This window comes from Pygocentrus nattereri, chromosome 14 (assembly GCF_015220715.1).
Source record: "Pygocentrus nattereri isolate fPygNat1 chromosome 14, fPygNat1.pri, whole genome shotgun sequence".
NCBI lineage: Eukaryota > Metazoa > Chordata > Actinopteri > Characiformes > Serrasalmidae > Pygocentrus > Pygocentrus nattereri.
The window spans coordinates 38,021,769-38,038,080 of NC_051224.1; the positions used below are offsets into that span (position 1 = coordinate 38,021,769).

The 16,312-nt window shown below is 38.1% G+C and overlaps 1 protein-coding gene across 1 annotated transcript in view; it reads right to left on the reverse strand.

The window, feature by feature from the left end:
• Positions 1-406: 406 nt before the first annotated feature.
• The window catches only part of rac2 (Rac family small GTPase 2), a 41,473-nt gene continuing 25,567 nt past the window's right edge, over positions 407-16,312 (reverse strand). Inside the window, exons 5-7 of the mRNA XM_017713295.2 lie at positions 5,493-5,652; positions 2,643-2,782; positions 407-921 (exon numbers count right to left, since the gene is read on the reverse strand). Coding sequence (XP_017568784.1) covers positions 2,652-2,782; positions 5,493-5,652 — 291 coding nt within the window. The 3' untranslated portion in view covers positions 407-921; positions 2,643-2,651. The remainder of the gene's footprint in view (positions 922-2,642; positions 2,783-5,492; positions 5,653-16,312) is intronic.

Sequence of the window (16,312 nt, forward strand, 5' to 3'; positions counted from 1 at the left end):
GACTCAAGAAATTCTTGTTACTTTTTATTGTTTTGATGCTTATTTGAATTATGAATACGACTTTATTCTAATGTATATTGTGATAAACTCACTGCTGAGGTCAGTTTAAAAATTAGCTTAGATGCCTAAAACTTTCACACAGTACTAGGTGTTTCTGATAAAATGGCAACTCACTAATTCTCAGAAATGGTGAGTGAGTGCTGTACAGTCTTCCTTACACGCATGTTTGTCTAAAAGTTTGTCTAAAAATTTGGTTGACTAAAAATGAGTTTGTTTGTAAAGTGTCTAAAGTTGTCTGAAGTAAAGGATAAGCTTCAATGTAATTGTGCTGTTGTTTCCACTGTTACTATTGACTGTCTGGCCTGACCCAAACAAAACCTTCTACATCAGAAGAAAAAACACACAGTTCTTGTTCGTAAAGGTGTTTATTTTCACACCAAAGAGCCTGAGTTATATTACTATATGTGTTTACCCACCCCACAGTATCTAAGCACATCAGATGGACTCTAATATTAGTTTTATCATCAGATCCTGCAGAAAACTAAAAACAGTGAACAGCTTTATAATGGGCTTTGTGCTGGAATGGGCTAGTCTGAACTCCACCCACGCGTTTTGTACTAAAATGAAATTAAAACTGTGTTTTTATCCACAGTAATGTCCACAGCACACTACTGGGTCACACCCAACGTACTGCTCAATAAACAACATTACATTTTAAATACCTTCTGTATACTTATATAACATATGTACCATCTTAAATGCATTATTGCTTTATGAATAAAAACATCATAGTAGGTTAAAAATAAACAAATGCATTTGTATTTTGACAAAAGCTCCAGCAGTATTTTCTTATTTTACCATCTTGAGAAATAAAACAAAAATTCTGTAGATTTTAACGGCGTCTTGTCTGTCATTGAAAACCTGAGGGGAGAGAGAGAGAGAGAGAGAGAGAGAGAGAGAGAGAGAGAGAGAGAGCACAGATGTCATTCCATGTGTTATATCTACTAACACCCTCTTTACACAAGAGCAAAACTGACCTTCAGCTGGAGGTTTTACTTTCTCTGAGTCACTACAGTTACAGAGGCAAGGCATAGAAGCCCTTAGAATTCTTGTGCTATTGTCATTTTGCTGCAATTCCATTTAAATTGTGTAATTATTAAAATGTAATTATTTAAACCTAATAATCATTTAGCTGTGTCACTAATTAAATACATTTCTTTACATTCTGCTCTGACAGGTTCGAGTCTGCATTTCTGACTTTCCATTTATTTTGAGGTCCAAAAATGCTAAAAAAATAGGTTTTGATTGTAAAACAAGAATGTAAAAACAATATAGTAATATAATTTTTTTCATTAACTCCAAATCATCATAAACTATCTCCTCTTCAACCTACAAACATAAATGATTGAAATTCTTAACAATAAACAGATTTTTCAATGCTTTAATGAGCTCCGAGTGAGAAATGCTTCATATATAAAATATAAATAATATAAAATATATAAATATATAAAAATGACATGCTTCAAAAGTTTAGATACACCAAGGCTAATGAATAAACGGTCACAATGCCTCACGTTTCATGTTCCTACGTCAATTCGATGATGTACTCTGTTTCTATACAAGGTCATTTCATAATAATAGTTAAAGGACAGTTTAATTCACTCACAGATATTCAGTGAGTTGAATGGTCTGAAATCCCTATTCTAGTAAAACACCCCCACAACATGACACTGCCACCACCATGCTTCATAGTTGGGATGGTGTTCTTTGGATAATGAGCCTAACACTTACTCCTCCAGTGCTTTTCAATATGGGCAAAAAATTCAATCTTTGTTTCATCTGACCAGAGAACACTCCTGGTCATTACTTATTGTCTGCAAACTTCAATCTGTCAAAGTGAGGCCTTTTTCCTTGCGCGAGAGTCCTTTTGGTCATGTAGGATGCTCTTAATCTTAATGCATGTACATACTTTGGTACCTGAGGCTTTCAAATCCTTCGTCCTTTTTTTTCTATTGAACGGCGAAGCCCAAAGTTCATGTAGCCTTTGGAGTTAATTTAATGAACTGACTGTGTGGTCCCAAGATTTTTTATTTTTTTATAAAATTTCTCGTAAAGATGCTTGTGGTACCTTCAGTCATTTGGAAATTTCTCCTAAGGATAACCAGACTTATTTATATCATTGATATTTAATTTATATTCTAAAGTCTTGCTTGGATTTCCACATAATATCAAGAACATAAGTTCACTGGCTCTAATGGTAGGCCCTGAGACGCAGCCACAGGTGCACTCACAGTTAACTCCTAATCTTGACAAGTGGCCAGTCAGAATCTTCTGTAAGTAATTATGTAATTTTCTGGAACCTTCCAGATTTTTTAAGGAGAGAGTTGACTTGGTGGACGTCAGTTGTTTTAATCATCTGTTTTAAAATGATCTCGGATGTGAACAAAGTATATTCCCTTTATTCATTTTCCAAGGGAAATGCACCGTAACCATAACATGTGTGGGGTTATGAAAAACTGAGTTTGAAGTTCTTTCGTCTAGGTGTACGTAGAAAGCCTCTAGCCTGATTTTTGGCCTCAACTTCAACTCTGGCTTTTAAAGGTTGAATGAATCCTCATCTCCTTTCATCTCCGTTCGCTCACCGTTCCTCCTCACAGCAGAATGCAGCCCTTCTTTTTGACTTTGGTGGGCTGCGGGCAGAGCACAGCTCGGATGGCCTCGTCAAACACCGTCTTCAGGCCGCGCTGAGTGAGAGCTGAACACTCCAGGTACTTCACTGCATCTGCTCACACAAACACACACATACATACATGTGAATTCAAGTTCATCATAAAATTTTGCCAAATGCAGCTTCTGCATGTTTAACACACAGGCCTGTGCCAGTAACAGGATGGGGAGGGGTCTTTCTTTGATTTACCTCTTATTTTTTATACTTTAATAAAATACTACCATAGTAAGGAAACACTGTTGCCTTCAACTGAGCAGATTAGTGGTCAATTCCCCACCTGGTAACCATGGATTTTGAGGTACCTTGTTATAGAGGTATCTTATTACAAATAAGAATCCCTGGGCAAGACTCCTAATGCTCCATTCAGCTATGTCTGCGATTTGTGATTCAATTGTAAGCTATTCTGGAGTATCTGGCATACATAAGCATGAATATATAAGTGAATGCAGTCATGCAAAATAGCTAAATGTTATTCACATAGCATAACATTGCTTATAGTGTACTGCATTCAGTTTATAGAGATAAGCTTCTTTATGCTGCCATGTGGGGGTTTTGCTTTGCCTTTTTGGCCAGCATATGAGCAGTTCTGTGTGAGAGTATTTAGCATTAAATTACATAATATTGCTTATATTATACTGCATTCAGTTTATATTGATATACTTTTAACAAAGACTTGCAGTCCAAATTTGGGGTCTTTAACTAAAGAGTGGAGTGCTCAATCCTGGTCCTGGAGATGTACCACTGTGGATCGGATCCAACACACCTGGCTGTAACATTCAGATGTTCCTGAAAGCCTTTACTACCTGGGTCAGGTGTGCTAGATTAGGGTTGGAGCTAAACTCTGCAGGGTGGTAGATCTCCAGGACCAGGGCTGAGCACCCCTGTTTAACAGCATATAAGGAAATCTCACACTGTACTCACAGTGCACACGTTGGGGCACCATAAGGTGGCATGGTATACCCACCAGTACACACCCACACACATACTGTGTGTATGTATGTATGTATATATATATATATATATATATATATATTACATGACTATAATGTCAGGCATGTCAGTTTGTAGTTGCTGAAAGTGAAGCACCTTCTCATTGTCTTCGGTTGAAAGGAGGCTTCTATTTTTTTTATTTTCTTTCTTTATTAACCACAGAGAAATAATTGTCTAGTAGAGAGACATCAGGTTGAAAAATGTTGGACCTTTAAACTACTATTGGTATTCATGTTGATTGTGATTGACCAAAATTCTGCTCCACTGTATGTAATATTTACTGTGAAAGTAATAAAAATGTGACTAAAAAATAAATAAACAAAATTATAGCAACCGTCATGTCGCAGAGTGAATATCTCTCTCTTGCTGAAACAGTGCGAGGACAGTAGTGTCAGATGAGTGTGTGAGCTGAGGAAGGAGGAATCAATGATATCTGAGCATGTGGGCGGCAGGGCCATGTGTTCACATAATCACCACAGTATAAATCACCCTGACAGCAAATAACACGCAGCATCTAAAGCCGAAGACAGTTATGCAATATGCAGTGCCATTTTTATGTTTTATAGAGGAGTAAAATTCAAAAATGATTGCGCGAAGCATCATTTTCCCAACAAATAATGCTGGATTATAATATTATGTGGATTTGTATGGTGAACCTAATTATGTTAACTGAATATATTACCAGGTACCGCCATACTACAGGGCAAGAGAGCTGCAGAGAATGCAGTGTAGTGCTATAGACAGTGTGTGTGTGTGTGTGTGTGTGTGTGTGTATGTAGTATGAATTGTACATGTTTGTTGAAGAAGTAAACACAATCTCTGCAGTAAACCGTTTTAAAAATAAAATTTTCCCATCAATCTTTCTATATAGTTATATTATACTGAATTAATTAGAAAATAGACTATTAGAAAATAGAAAAAATAGTGTTTGTGTCATGTGCAAGAGTTCAGACACCCTTCAAGTAAAGCCTGAAAATATAACAAACACATTAGACCTTAACTGACTCATCAGGACTGGGTAGACAGGAAAATAACTGTCTTTAGGAACTGGCAGAGCGCTCCTCTAAGTAGCTGGATGAGGATCTGAGAATGAACCTAACTGATGCGAACAAAGTCGAAGAAGGCAAAACAAGGTACTTAAGCACATCTGGCTCACAATTTCTGCTCTCTGAAACATCGGTAAGAAATTACAGTAAAAGGGAACTGTGGAAGTTGAGACGAGATCTGTTTTTCTGGCAATATTCTCAGACAGAACTGCTCATCTATTGGGCAGAAAGGCAAAGCAAAACCCCCACGTGGCCGCAAAGGATCTGCAAGAAGATTGAGCCGACACATCTGCCAACGGGGGTGTTTTTTTCTGTTCTGACTTAGTACAGTGTCCGAACTTTTGCACATGCCACAATTACCATTTTATTTTATTTTTCCATTATTTATTCAAATATAAAGTAACTGGACATTAACTTAAAATAAATAAATACGTAAATAAAAATGTTTAATAGCTTGCGGAGGATGTGTTTTATTATTTTATTATTTATTTATTTATTTATACTTATTTTCACACAACAATATATATCCAAACTTTTGACTTCCACTGTGTATATAATTTATAACAGCATCACGGTTTATCAATGGTCATTAAAGTCTTATTCTACCAACATCCGTGAAAAACAATGGTTAAACTCACTGCAAAAGCCTGAAAACCTCATTCATTCATCAAGGTCAAATTTCAATCCAGTGAAACAAAGCATAATTACATTCATACTTCTTGTCTCACCTATTTCTTTTGCCAATGCCAGGCCCTGCGGGTAGGTGATCGGAGCCAGTTTCTTTTCTTTCAGCTTCTCAATGGTCTCCTTCTCATCCCTCAGATCAAGCTTTGTACCTACCAGGATGATAGGTGTAGAGGGGCAATGGTGCCTTACCTCTGGGTACCACTAAGGGGGCAAGAGAGCATAAAAAAATCAGTTAAAACATAGTTATACATGGATATGCCCATTCATTAGGTCCACCTTCTTTGTATCTAAGCTCATTGGCCATAGTTTTAGAAACATCTACCATTTAGGTGTAGCCCACCTGTTTATCAGCCTCCTTCACCCACTTGATGGTGAAGGTATAATATCTGGTCAGTGGTGGCTCTATGAAGGTCTCTCAATGGTAGCTGTCTGGCATAAACTGTGCCTCAACTGATGTCTCTAACTGTACATCAGCTATGTGGAGCTACAAGAGAGAGGTTTCTAATAAATTGGCCAGCAAGCATGCACATTAATGACCTAGATATCATTCTCTACGCAGTGATGTGAAGCCACTTGGCCACCATACACCAAGAGGGACTCTCTCTCTCTGCTGTAAAGTGGACTGTTGTCTATGAACATACCATCAACATTTTCCAAAAATATGCACCTGTGATGAAAATGTGACCCAATTTAAAGAGACATTTCTTGTGTGTCTGTAAAGGGTTATGAGTTATGAGTCTTTGTCCAGCTACATAGTTTTGATCACTGCTTTCAATAGCTTCAAAAGAAACCACAGGACAGCAGGTTATGATAAGACTTACTGAGTCTCTCACTAATTGTTCCACACTGACTGACTGACTGACTGACACCCATTGTGGAAATGTGCAAGCATCAGCAAAAACAAAGATTGGTGGCAGTATACATGTAATAAAATCAAGCACTGCATGCTCATACCAAAAAATGTAGAGCCAACACTGATAAAATAAAAGAAGAAAGAAAACACTAACATGTCATGGTTCTTGCAAAAACAACAAAAGCTTCCTTGCTGAAAAAAATCACAGAGCAACAAGCATTTCATGTTAGTCTAAGCTGGTCTGTGCTGACCGATGCTGGATTACTGTCCTATTTAAGTTTTTTGCTCATATTTGTACACTTTCAAGGGAAAAGTGTACATTGGCTTGGCTTTAGACATAATTTTGTGGAATTATCAAACTGTAGATGATTGTGTGCGTGTGAGTAGATTTATTATTATTATTATTATTATTATTACTATTATTATTATTATCATTAGTAGTAGTAGTAGTAGTAGTAGTAGTATTAATAGTAGTAGTAGTAGTGATAGTTATAGTAGTAGTGATAGTGATAGTAGTAGTGGTAGTAAAAGTAGTAGTAGTGGTAGTAGTAGTGATAGTGATAGAAGAAGAAGTAGTAGTAGTAGTAGCAGTAGTAGTAGTAGTAGTAAAAGTAGTAGAAGTGGTAGTAAAAGTAGTAGTGATAATAGTAGTAGTAGTAGTAGTGATAGTGATAGTAGTAGTAGTAGTAAAGGTAGTAGAAGTGGTAGTAAAAGTAGTAGAAGTGGTAGTAGTAGTGATAGTGATAGAAGAAGTAGTAGTAGTAGTAGTAGCAGTAGTAGGAGTAGTAGTAAAAGTAGTAGAAGTGGTAGTAAAAGTAGTAGTGATAATAGTAGTAGTAGTAGTAGTGATAGTAGTAGTAGAAGTAATAGTAGTGATAGTGATAGTAGTAGTAGTAGTAGTAAAGGTAGTAGAAGTGGTAGTAAAAGTAGTAGAAGTGGTAGTAAAAGTAGTAGTGATAATAGTAGTAGAAGTAGTAGTAGTAATAATAGTAGTAGTAGTCATAGTAGTAGTGATAGTAGTAGTAGAAGTAGTAATAGTGATAGTGATAGTAGTAGTAGAAGTAGTAGTAGTGATAGTGATAGTAGCAGTAGTAGTAGTAGTAGTGATAGTAGTAGTTTGCTAGAAAATTGTATATCTATTTTTAAAAAGTGGCAATGCAATTTTGTTTGTGTGCAAAAGTTTGGGCGCCCAGGTCAAATAACCTTTGGTTAATTTTTTTTTAAGTCAACAAATCATCAAAGCATGTAATTACACAAGGGGTGCCCAAACTTTTACATACAACTGTATCCCGTACTCTAGACAGTGTGACACAAATACCATAGAACTGATGGTGGACCAGTTAAATTAAGGTTTTCAAATGAAAAAAAATTAGCTTAGAAAAATCAGATGTTTCTGCAAAAAAAAGTAAATTTTCACATAACAGCTAAATTTGAGCTGAATCCAATCAAGTTTATAGGTGACTGTGGCATGCGTCCACTCCTCAGGTTCCGACGATGACGGTCGCGAGAGCCTGGCAGGGAGGCGGGCCCCAAACACTCAGTGGTGAAGAACCTTGGCGAGGAAGCCCGGGGAGAGAGCCGCGAGTGTGGAGGGGGCGGAGCGCAAAGCCCAAGCTCCCCTGACGAACGCAAGTCACGAGAGTGATGACGGGAGGAGGAGGATGAGGACTCTGGTGCCAGCTACGAGAGGCACCAGAGGGAGGAGCGAGTCCCTAGCTCCGCCGTCCGGGCCCCGCCCCCTGTTACTTAGAGAGGCTGCTTCACTACACCTCATGTTTGACCCGGGCGGCCAAGCTGCCAGCTGGGAGCAGTAACGAGGAGGCAGAGCAGCGAGCTCTCATTCCCTCTGGGCTCCGGTGCTGATGCTGATCTGGCTGGCAGCGTGAGAGCCTTTTAAAAAGTGTTGAGAGGGAGCAGAGAGAGAGAGAGACAAACAGCACCACCAAGAATGAAGAGCTGAAAAGCTCCAGTGAAGAAAGGACTAAAAAGCCTAGCTAGCAACAGCCACTGAAATGTGGCCAGCATAGCACTGGTTGTATTTACTCTGCTTATTTTGTGTGAATTAAAGAAACGTGGCTGCTGCAACCCTGAACCCTGCCTCCAGCGTCCTCCTTGAGCCCGGGGCAGCACATGCGCTGCTACAGTGACCCTTGAGATGGAGTGGTTGCTTCAGTAGTGTGCCCCCTGTTGGTTATAAGGTAAAAAGGCTTAAACAGGCAGGTGTTGATTTCTTGATTTTCTTTTTTTGTCTGAATTTTTTTGCACATCCTTGGTTAAAGAAACACTTCAGGATTTTTAGTAATCAGTAGCCAGTCTACGAATGAACTGCTGCATGAATAGCTTTCAATGAGCCATTAAGTGTCCACCGCAGTAAAGAAAGCGTAGTTCAGAGGTCAGGCAGCATAGCGTACATAAAACTGATTTGAGGTAAAGCAGAAGGTTAAAGCTGAAATGAAACCATAAGCAGCCCGAAAACTGAGCCAATCAAGCGGTCAAGCCCATGCCATTTCTCACTTTTCGAGGTTTTCAAGGATCCATCAGCAGCTTTTAAATGGCACTCTGTTTTCATACGAGTGAAAAGGCCTTGAATTGAAATGCTTCAAATGAATGGCTCAAGCTCAAAACGGTCTTCAGGCTGACCTCCTTGCATTAGCGGAGAGAAAGTGTACAAGGCAACTACACTTCTTCAGCTTTTAGGAGAAGAGAAAGAATGTTGTGATGCATGGACTGCTGAACATCTCAATGCCTTCCCTGGAATGCGGTCTTGTACTTCTACTTCTGACTTTCTGCGGTTTTCACAGCTCCTGGAAAACCTTGAGCGGTTTCTGGATGTTAACATGCTTTGTTGATTCACAAAGTGACAGTTGGAAGCTTATTGCTAAACACAGTATGGACACTACCAAGGACACACGGCTACGGTGGCTTTAGGAAAACGCATATATACATCCATTCTTCACTGATCCACTGAATTCAGGCAGAAGTTGCGTATCTTAGACTAGATTAATTAGACCGTATAAAGAAAGCATTTATTAATAATGTGTATTAAAAATCAAAAAGCTTAGCTCGCTTACATGGCCACAAATGAGCAAACACAGCACACGATCCTTTTAATAAATGAAAAAACGTCTAAACGTCTATCTAGTAATGGCTAAATGTTAAAGAGTGCTGCTAACTAGGAGAGAAGAGCTGGTTAGCATTGGCTTAGCTAGCATGACAACAGCTCTGCTCGCCACAATGTGTGATTTTGGCTCTAAAGCACTGACACAAGTTTAGATGATCATGGTTCACATCTGAGCAGCAGTAGTAGTTGGTGTTAAAGGGAAGGAACAGTATAATTACACCTGTTGAGTGGTATTTGGATCTGTAGCCTGATTGGCTAACTTAACGTTAGCTTAGCGAAACAATGCCACAAACCCAAGCCCGGGCTTGATTCTGGTGAACTGCTCCACAGCAGACACAAATGTAGATGATAGGAACGAAGGTCTGAGAGAGAAGAAGCAGAGTGACTGGTGTTGGAGCTGAAATTTAACCTGTTCTGTGTTTGGGGGCTGTAGCGTTCCGGCTAAGCTAATGAGAGCTTAGTTAGCAGGCCAAACATGCTTCACAGTACAGCACAGGCTCGGTTCCAGCTAACTGATGCTAAAATGACCCCCGTTTAGAGGATTTCTGAGAGCGCAGAGTCGAGCAACTGGTGTTAGAATGAAAGCTATGAGCTGTGTTTTGTGGTGAGTGTAGCTATTAGCCGTTGCTGAGTGGCTAAAACTCATAGTAAATTTTTTACTGGCATCTAAACTTCAAGCACATTTCATTGAACAATATTTGTAGGTAGGCTCCATTTACTCAGGAACATGGACTGAAGTACAGTTGATTTGTACTTTCAAATGATAATATATCTACTTAAAAGTATAATATTAGTATTGAGTATTATACTCTGAGTATTATAATTTGAGTATAATACTGAATCCATGTACTTGCTTAGCGTTTAGTTCCTAATTACTTTCATTATGTTGTGTTAGTAACAGCATCTACACTCTAAAAAAATAGCAAGCTTTTGTTTACACCCAGGGGCAATCTTACTTATTAAAATTTCTGATTCAGCAGGATAAAAAATGTACATTGAATACATCCTTTGCTCTTTTTTGCTTTGGCTAAAAGTGGTTAAAGATGGAAAACCACAAATCATCTGTTACGATGGGCCCCTCCCAGTCCTGTCCATGTGCTTTTTGTTTACTTTTTCTTCAATGTGCGTTTGTTTTGGTTTCTTAGTCCGGCCCCTTGTTTTGGTTAGTCCTCCCCTGAATGTCTCCACCTGTGTTTCCACCTGTCCCTCGTTTACCCTTAGGTATTTAAGCCCTGTGTTTTCCCCTGTCTGGTGACAGGTGTTTGTTTGAAGTGTTTGATGTGCTGTTTGATGTGTGACGTTGTTTGGATTCCGTGTTTCTGTTCGTCATGTCTGACTATCATTCTGTTTGTGTTGGCTATTTGAACAAGGGCCGTCTTGACCACGACCCTGGATTTGCCCATAATAAAAGTTATTTATCTCAGCATGTGCATCCGCCTCATCGCTCCCCGGGATTAAATCAACAAATGTTACCGCCAATCTTTCTTGTTTCATCAAGGCAATGACAACATTATGAGGGGAATCAATAAGTTTACCAATGTTATTTTATTATTTACTTATTTTTGCCTTCTCATTTATATGTGTATGAAATGTACATTTATGGCCTTACTTGATGATGCATTATTGTAAATAATACATTTGTGCTTTGCTCTTTTCACAGGCCTTATGGGTAATTAAGAAAAGAAATTCACATAACAAAACAGCTGAAAGACTTTTCTAGTATCACTTCTACAGTTTCAGCCATCAGAAACCTCAAAAATGTTTTTCTCTTTCATATTTTTCCACTCCGAAAAACAACATTAGCGTGTTACACCAGCTTTGGTGATTTTTTTGATGTTTTTCCTGGGATAACGCACACTTAAAAAGGAGGGTTCTTAAGTGAAGAAAATTATTCTCGACAGAACCATGAACACTCAAAGAACCTTTGGCATGATTAAAGGGTTCTTTGTATTCTGAAATGGTTCTTCAGACTGATGGAGAATCTACTGTAGCCTTTTATAAGGGTTATATGTAGCATGAAATAGGAGTTCCTCTATTGTTAAAAGCCAAAGAACCCTTTGTTCGTACTATATAGAACCCTTTTTGCTAAGAGTGTACCTATATGGAGGTTTGTGAGCCATTATAATTTAGAAACTCTAAACAATTAAAAACAAGTTTTTGTTTTTGGAGAGTTTTTTAGGAAAGGCAATGGTTCTTTTTAGAACCATTCTAAGCTTAAATGGTTCTTGCATGGTCAAGTGGTTCTTCAGATTGTTGTACATGGTCCTACATAGCACCACAAAAGGTTCTGCTGTGGTCAGTTAGCTACGGATTGGCAGTCCATTGAATTGAACCAAAGCCGTAAACCAGGTGGCCCACATGGAATTTTGACAGTTGCCCCCTGCTGGTCAAAACTGGTACAGTTATAGGCAGAAAAATGACGTGGGACTCTTCATCTCACCCTTCAGGGCCTCCATATAAAGCCTCTGTTGAACTCCATAGAGCAGTGCAGATATACCACTTAGAAACAGCTCCACAAACTCAATGATCCATTGTTGTCTAAAAGAGTTTAAACATGTGAACCCTCTCCGCCCCTCAGCCGTCTGGAGATATAGGAGAAGTTTCCACCATCCAGCTTCGGTTTCTAAAATGGTACCTGTTAGTCACACAGATCTGGTGTGGATAGGATGTGTGGGCTTCGCATACAGACTAACTTCATCATAAATGCACTTTTGTTAAGCGTTCCTCCTTTCAAGGCCATTAACAAGAGACTTCAAAGGAGTCTATTAAACCACAAAATAGCTGTCATCATTAGGGCCTGATTTGAGTAATTCATCAGAGCTTTCCCTGTTTCTGCTTTCACTTCGGCACCATTATTCACAGTTTACACTGATAATGGGAAGCGGTGTTTATCATCTCCACTCAACTGCCCAACGACAAGCAACATGCAAACGACTATACTTCAGAAATGGGTGGGAACTGTGCTCTGAAGCTCTGAAACTCTTTGCCATATCATATATCGAGTCATATATTATATATATATATTATACGTAGTATTTAATATATGATATTATTATTATTATATTATTATATTAACTAGTTCCATGTGCATAAGACAAATAATCACGTGTTTGTGCTCTTGTGAGCTCTTTCAAAGGACAATATTAATAATAATGTATTAAATGTTCTTTAATTAATACAATTTGTGAGGAAAGGAAGTACTTGAATTTTTTTGGTTATTAAATTTGAGGTTTTGTTATATTCTGTTGCATAAGTTATTGCGTAATACTTCAAAATAATGACTTTTTTGAGTATTTCATAACAGATGGGCGCCGGCTCCTCATGCGACCCAGAAGGATAAGCGGTTTAAGGAATGCGAGAATGTGTATTTTATAACATTGATTTGCTATGTCAAAGTATTTACTTAGTAGTAAGGACTTACTATTGCAGTATAATTAGTTACTTTATTGAAATGTAATAACCCCTTATTTGATCAGAGTATCTCACTTTGTTGAGAAAATAAGTCATTTTTTAAAATACTACATCAACATTTTGAGAGAATAAGATGGCATTTTGAGAAAATATGCCATTTTACTGAGAAAATGTCATTTTCAGATATTAAGTCAATGTTCAGAGAAAATAAGTCATTATTTAGAGATACAAGTGAAAAAGCCATTATTAACAGAAAAACAATTAACAACTTGTCTTTAATTCAGAATACTCAATCAATATTATAAGAGAATAAGTGATTATTTTGAGATATTATGTCATTATTTTGAGAAAATATGGCACTATACTGTGAAAATGTCATTTTTTAAATATTAAGGCAACGTTTAGAGAAAATAACTAATTTTTTCTAATAATATTTCAACCTTTTGAGAAAACAAGTAAATATTTTGAAGTCATAATTTTGAGATACTAAAGTCAATATTTTGAGAAAATAGAACAATATTTCAAGAAAAGTCACTATTTGGAGAAATTAAGTCAATGTTAGAAGAAAATTAGTTTTGAGGTACTCCGCATTTGAAAGACAAATAAATTATTTGAAGACATGTCAACTCAGAATTCAACATTATGAGAAAATAAGTCATTATTTTGAGGTGTTAGGTCAACATTTGAAAAAAGAAAGAAAAAGTTTCAAGAAAATTTGCCTGTAATGTTGAATTATAAGTCAGAATTATTGTCTCACAAGTCATTATTTTGAGAAAATAAATGAATGTTTTAAGAAAGTGAGTCATTAGTTACATTAGAGACACAAGTCAATATTTCAAGACAAAATCATTATTTTGAGAAAGTAAGTCAATATGAGAAGGTTAGTCATTCATCTGAGATACTAAGTCAGTGTTTAAAAAAATGAGCAATCATTTCAAGACAACTTGTCTTTAATTTGGAATTCTTACTCAATATTATGAGAAAGTCATGATTTTCAGATGATAAGTCAACGTCTTGACATACTGTTGCCAGAATCAAGGAAGGAGAAGGAAATAATAAATAAACATAAAGCATATTTTCTCCTCCACCTGGTGGGAAAGGGCTTCTACATAAAGAGAAGAATAGAGCCGACAGGCTGACAGCCGCCGGACTCGGCGGTGGTTTCCTCTGACCGAGTCATTCATCTCACAGAAGTAACAGTCCTGATGTTCGAGCGTGATTTTAAGCTACCACTGCTCAGCGTAAGCATGTGACTTCCCACGCTTGCCCTCCCTGAGCCTTCCTCAACGCCTTGAATAGATTTTAATTTGTCTCCTCAACCTCGCGCAATCTATCATGCCTAGATTTGCATATGGCCAGCGTTACCATGGCGACTACTCAGGAATATAGCATAGATAACAACAACAGAAGAAGAAGGGAATAAAAGAAAAGAATGGCGAACATTAGTGGAGGATTCAGAGCCGCCCTGTAAGGCGAGCGAGTGTTAAGCAGGCGCTGAGTGGAGATTGCATTTTCAGCTTAATAAGGAATCAAAGGCCTTGTTTGGGGACTTGCTTATTCCAGCGGTGAGATTTTAAACTAGGCAAATTGGAAAGGATTAAGCCTCAAGTGTTTCCTGCTATCGTCGATATCAACAACAATTTGCCTCCCTCTCCGTCTCTCTGACACGCGTGTGGCCTTGAGAAGGTCTAGCGTAATGATGGCGCAGCTGGTTTGAGACTTTCTTTCTTTTTTTTAGAAGCCAGTTTCAAGGTTTCTTCAGTTGTTTAAAGAGCTTGGGGGTTTGTGCATTTTATTTAGGTCCACTAATGATGTTTGTGTGGTTTTATGGATCAAAAACGGTCATAATGAAGTTTTACAGCCCCCCCCCCCCCTTTATCCCTTCATTAAGCAGGCTTTTTTATGTACTGTACCTTAAACTAATATGTTAATGAGCTTTGCTCTCATTGGCTGCTCTGCATTGTGCCTCATTCAAAAAGGCTGAAACACTCCTTATAACTTGAATGGGTGGGGTTAAACTGTTTTAGGCTATTTGTAAATGGGTTGGTTTTTGTGACATCACAAAAACAATGAATTATTAAAATGATGATTAACCATATAATGATGGCATGGACTGAATGTCCCTTTTGAAAAATACTTAAGTATATCAGTAAGGTTCACTCTTAAAAAAGATTCTTCAAGGGTTCCTTAAACCCATTCCATGAAGCTCTCTATGCTGTTCTTGAGCTGATCTGAAGGCCACATGAAGTTTGGAGGTCTGTAGTGATTGACTCTGCAGAAAGTCGGTGACCTCTGCTCACTATGCCCCTCAGCATCCGCTGACCGCTCTGTCACTTTACGTGGCCGACCACTTCGTGGCTGAGTTGCTGTCGTTCCCAATCGCTTCCACTTTGTTATAATCCCACTGACAGTTGACTGTGGAATATTTAGCAGTGAGGAAATTTCACGGCTGGACTTGCTGCACAGGTGGCGTCCGATCACGGCACCACGCTGGAATTCACTGAGCTCCTGAGAGCGACCCATTCTTTCACTAATGTCTGTAGAAGCAGTCTGCAGGCCTAGGGGCTCGGCTTTATACACCTGTGGCCATGGAAGTGATTGGAACACCTGAATTCATTGATTTGGATGGGTGATTGAATACTTTTGGAAATATGGTGTATATTTATTGTATGTACCACGTCAGGTTTTATTCTGACAGATGTGATATGTATGAGTGTAATAACAGGTACTGTGTCTACTACTCACATGCAAAAGTACAAATAAGTGCATTTAGTACATCACTGTTGTCAGAAGAAAACCTTGTATCTCCAAAATTGTAACTTTACAGGAGAAGTAAAAAACTTACTTTACTTTTAATGTAGGTCAATGGAACCAGAATTCCCTTTCCCATTTCCCATGTCATTTTAGGCCGTTTCTTTTAGTCCATTCATCATGAAATTCACATACAATGTAAAGGGCCATACGTATTTTCAAATTATGTTAGAAACTGAAACCTATTAGGTAGCAGAAGTGTGTAGTGAAACATCGGGCCTGCAGGTGGGCAGTCTGGCCTTTTAGGGGGTTAAATATGTTTTTCTTTCACAAATGGATGTGTTGACATGTACAGTGTTTACACACTACAGCAAACATCAAAGTTTTTTTTTTTTGTTTAAAGTGAAGTAAACTCCATGAAGCCGGACCCTTTAAGGACGGAGAGTTAGTGGGATTTTCTGGGCTGATAAGTTTCCAGCCAGTTGACTTAAATGCATATTCTTTGATGCAAAAGATGCTACATCAGATGTAAAGTTCAGCTAAATCCTGTTCTCTTTCATCTTTTCACATCTGCGAGTGCTTGAGATCTGAGAGAGGGTCTTTGTAGAACCTCTTTCAAACTCTTCGGAAGCAGATTCACGCAATGCAGAGTAACAGTATTGATATTTTCATCTGCATCAAAGCCAATAGAAGCATTTGAGGAGTTAACAAACCTGTTTTGAACC